At 32.0% G+C, this 5,159-nt stretch overlaps 1 protein-coding gene across 1 annotated transcript; it reads left to right on the top strand.

Annotated features, from left to right (window-relative positions):
- The first annotated feature begins 840 nt into the window (after positions 1-840).
- On the top strand, positions 841-1,230 carry LOC112030654 (cyclin-dependent protein kinase inhibitor SMR1-like). The gene has a single exon (XM_024063319.2). The coding sequence runs from the start codon at positions 841-843 to the stop codon at positions 1,228-1,230; it is 390 nt and encodes a 129-aa protein (XP_023919087.1).
- Positions 1,231-5,159: the final 3,929 nt, after the last annotated feature.

Raw genomic sequence — 5,159 nt, 5'->3', positions numbered from 1 at the left:
CTCAAGCAAGTAACACAAAGATTAACAACCAACATAATTCACTCTATAGTCTACAATGTCAGTATGAAAAAATTTCCAAATCAGATAATAAAAAAAAAGAGTAAAAATTGCTTTTTAACACCAATACGCCAGATTCTCAAAAAAAAAAAAAAAAAAAAAAAAAAAAAAAAGGCCAATACGCCAAAGTTAGTAACAAATTAAGCTCAGCCAAATCTCTCAGCTGCAAGGCTGCTTCCTACTCTTTTAGTTGTTACCTAAAAAAGCCAAATCCTTTGCTAAAATAATAATAATAATAAGCCTGATCCCACCAGCCTTAGTCCAGCTCATCTCCCAATTAAACATGGAAATACCACCCTTTTCCAAACCAGAAAAGAAAAGAAAATTAACACTATATTTTTCATAATTATTGACATATTTTTATAATTGATACATAATAAAAATAATATTCATAGTACATTTAAGTGAAAGTGATATTATTCCAATTAATTAAAGCAAAGCATATGAGCAAATATGAAAAATATTTATTCCTAACATTACTTAAAAAATTATAAATATCCCCAAAGTGCCATGGCTCAACCTGTTTTAACTTAAATAATAGTGGTACAAATTTTACATATAAATCTTACGAATCTTATAAAATTTTATGTTAAGATTTGTAGTAAATTTTACTTTAGATAATATATAAGACTCCAAGGTCACTTTCCTATAAGAGCCACTAATGACCTCTCTCTCTCTTATCTTCCAAAGCACTCCATCCCAAGTCTCTTTCTCCATAATTAAAACTCCACACCTCTCGACTCATTACCAACCCTTCACAAAACAAACCACAACCTCTCCACCATGTCCACCGATCTCGAATTCTTACACGACGTGTCGAAAACCCGGCTACTCACGGTCAAGACTCGAACTTCATCGACACCCGAAGCCTCCAACACCAATGGTGGCAACAACAACATCGGAGTTGTGGGACAAAAGATTAACGAGGATGAAAATGACGTTGAATACTACTGTCGGACTCCAACATCCAAGGAACACAGAATTCCCTCGATCCTAGACTGTCCCCCGGCGCCACGTAAACCAAAAAGAGCATCCTCATGCAAAAGAAAACTCTCCGAGGTTCAGTTTTTCGAAATCATGAACTATGATGAGGTCGATGCGTTTTTCAGATCGAGCTTCGACAAGTTAGCTGTTCTTGCCTCAGTCAAGAGGAACTGTTGCCCATGTAAATGAATCGGCTGTGCCAAGGTTGAAAATATTACACGACTATGTGTGTGTGTGTGTGTGTTTTTTTTTTTTTTTTTTTGGAATAATCTTTTCTATATATATATATATATGATTTGTAATACTGGGTATATATGGATATGGTTGACATGATCATATGTATCCATCCCACTGCTGCATGAGATTGGATTCAGGGTCCTAATGGGTGTCTGAAATTTCTGACAATTTGGGATCTGAACCTTGATTAATAATTAATTACGTCAATATGAATTTTATGGATTTTATTTTATTTATGTGATTTTTTAGTGTTCGCATGTTGAGTAAGATTTGAGTTACTTTTGATTGATTTTTCTTTTTAAAAAAATTTGGGTTTTGGCCCTTTTGGGGGAGAGATTAAAGAGGATAAAAAGGTTAATATATTGCAAGGATAATTATGCTCATGATCGAAGGAGTTCGATTTGGTAGATGTAGTTTTATTGTTATTATTTTCTTAAGGTGGAAGATTTTTTTTAAGGCACTTAAGGTAGAAGATAATGATCCTTGATTATGCATTAGTATTTTGCTGGTTGTTGGCTAAGATGGTTGATCTGTATTGTGTTGTATATTTATGTTGAGTAATTGACTTTATTTTGAGAGAGAGAGAGAGAGAGAGAAGGGTGTATGTAACTATGTATGGATTCATGCACCACAACTAGTATTCAATTGGATATACAATTAAAATTCAAAACTGAAAGAACTTATTAATCATACCTCATCTACGTGTCAAATCTGTAGTCATAAATTCATAATTAGAATTTCACTAACCCACCGGTGTTCAAGTGCCACCGTTTCATTTGTCAAACATCCAATTAGACTTTTGGGGCCTTTGGCACACATCAATCGTACACATTGCCTGTAAATAAACTCTTAAAACTACAATCTTGTTCATGAATTGGAGTTAGGGATGATTACATTTTATCCTGTCAAGAATATTTGAAGTATTCCTAATCGTAAGGCAACTCTTTCTAATTAAAATGGTCAAATATTTATATACATCTGTGTGTATTCTTGTGAGCTCATCATGTCATGACTCATGAGTGGATGAGACTCTTAATTGGACCAATTTTTGAACTAATCAATTGGTAATGGGTCTGTATGGCTACCTCTTTCTAATTAATGTTGGTCAAATTATTAGTTAACCATGGAATGCCACCTCTCATTGAGTAGAGTAAAAAAGAAGGGCCATCCTTCCGTGACTTTGAGTCTTTGACCAGTTATGTGTCTTGAAACTCATTTAAAGAACAATTTCTAATAGTAATAACATCTCTTAACCACCTCGATCGGGCTAGATCCACGCTATTGCCTCCATAAGAACTTGAATTTTTCACCATTAGGATGGTAAAAAACTAATAACATGTGTCGCATGACATACGACATATTCTAAACTAAACTTAGTTATTTTGGTTTTCTCGGTAACTATCAAGACAGACATTTTTTACAATTATAATTATTGATTTGATTAGTTTACGATTTGTGCATAATAAATTAAAGTAATATATCAATAATGGATCCAAATGAAAGCAATAATATTGCTTTAATCACATTAGACTATATCAAGTATTAAGTTATATATATGCCTTCTCAACCAAAAAAAAAAAAAAGTATTAAGTTATATGTTGAAAATGTTATGTTCCTATAATTATCATTTTTCTAAGCGTTAGTCTCATCCCAGGACGAAATGACACTCTCTATCTTAGGCCAGTGGCATACATTTATATACATTTTATCTTTTACTACTCATCCAGCTCTATAAATAGTACTGGTCGTTTCTCAAAAAAAAAAAAATAGTACTGGTCAATGAAAGGTACATTTTTTCACAAATATTTGTGGTGAGATTTGTTAGAAGCATTTTACGTACCCCAAAAGAAAATGAATTTCAAAACTTTTATGTTCCTAGGTGTCCTCTTTGCTGTTATTTTTCTCGTCTGCTCAGTTGTGGTGGCAAAGACGCCCAACGAACCCCTACAAACGTTAGCATATTGTCACCTTTTTTCTTCTTTGTAAAATAGTTCACTTTATCTTTGCAACAAATATTAGATGTGTTTATTTTTCCTTCCTTTATTTTTTTAGCTAAAATTCAATTTAGTCATTGAATTATACTTCAATTGTAAATAAATCCTTAAAATTAATTAGTTTTTTCCAATCTATATATCTAATAATAGGTGAAGTAGAGACAGTGTGAAATTGAATTCCAAATTAGAACTCTAATTGTGTGCCACATGTACACACCAAATTAGAGTTCTAATTTTGTGCCATGTGTCAGAATCTGAAATTGAAGTTGAATTTTGCATAATGTGGCTAAGTGTATGTGGGCTCATTCTCATTAAAACCACTTTTATGTATCGGGTCAAGTGAGTTACTGTGATAATTAAATTTTTTCTTGATTTTGCAGTGAAACGTGAAAACCAAAGAGATTAATATCGGTGATAAGAACTTGGTTTGGGTACATTGCATAATTTCCAAAAAGATAAATGTATGTGAACTCATTCTTATTAAAACCACTTCTATGTATCGGGTCAAGTGAGTTACTGTGCTAATTAAGTTTTTTCTTGATTTTACAGTCAAACGTGAAAATTAAAGAGATTAATATCGGTGATAAGAACTTGATTTGGATACTTTGCATAATTTCCAAAAAGATAGAAAAGCCAGAGTTTGCATCTTTGTTATAAATTGCTTACAAAGTTTGCATCTTTACATTTGCACTGAGTTTCGGATTAAAGTGCTTTCTTCTTGGTTCTGACACTAAGTTTTGTTTACTTTTCATTTACAAAGTTTGCATCTTTATATTTGTTATAAATTGCTAATATGTGATTAGATGCACATTATGCCTAAAATTCACTATTCTTATATTTGGCTTTTTGTTCAGGTTTGGCACCTATAACAATGAAGAAAACACTACTGTGGATCGATGGATGATATTTTTTGCAAGCTGCAAAGGAACTTAGTGATCAATGAAATCTCATGCAAATTGGAGAGGACCCGGCTGTAGATGTCTAGATGGCAGATGTGAGTCACTATGTTTTTAAAATTTTCAGTGAAGGTAAAGGTTATAATGTAAATTTTCCGGAGAGAGATTTATTATTCTATATTTAGGCAAGTTTAGTCGCCTTCTTGGAGTGGATCACTCCACCCTGTCTTTCTACTGGAATTTTTTATTCGGATGTTACAATTTAATCCGAAATTTTATTTAAATTTTCCTATTGTTGTTACTATCATATATTATCATTCTAATTGTTCAATTAGAATCTGAAATTGGAGTCCAATTTTACTATGCACATGTACAATCTAATTATTTTTAATTTTACTGTCATGTGTAGAAGCCAATGAGATGAAATTAGTAACACATTAAACACTTATGCTTTGGGAATCGGTAGTACCAATCTAAATCCATTGGACTTGCTTCGTGATAATACAACTATGAAAGATGTATAAAAACACGCACAAACCCATCTCTCTATGAGAAGAGATTGGAGAGAATTTCTTTTATCAGCCATGGAACTTCAGAGGTTTTTTCTTCACACAAATGCCCATTATGTTACAAAATGACCCATCGTAAAACTACAAAATGAGTATAACTCTGAGGGGTTTTTTTTTTTTTTTTTTTTTTTAATTTTAAATTTTTTAAGTTACGAAAATTTCAATCACCAATAGAGATTGAAGATTCAAAAGCTTGAATAGATCTTTTGGATAAACATTGTTACTAAGGTTCATCTTTCTATGTAAAATATATATAGTGCTAAGTTTTGTTAATGAAATTTTCTGGTTAATAATATGAATTTAGACTTAACTGAACCTTTTAAACATGAATAAACTCATAATTAATAATATATCAATTCCCGTGCGGTAGCACGGAGCTACATACTAGTTTAGATAGTATCTTGCTTTGTTAAAATAAGTCA

Source organism: Quercus suber, unplaced genomic scaffold (genome assembly GCF_002906115.3).
Source record: "Quercus suber isolate HL8 unplaced genomic scaffold, Cork oak 2.0 scaffold_907, whole genome shotgun sequence".
NCBI classification, from domain to species: Eukaryota; Viridiplantae; Streptophyta; class Magnoliopsida; order Fagales; family Fagaceae; genus Quercus; species Quercus suber.
This window is presented reverse-complemented; position numbering and strand designations above follow the sequence as displayed.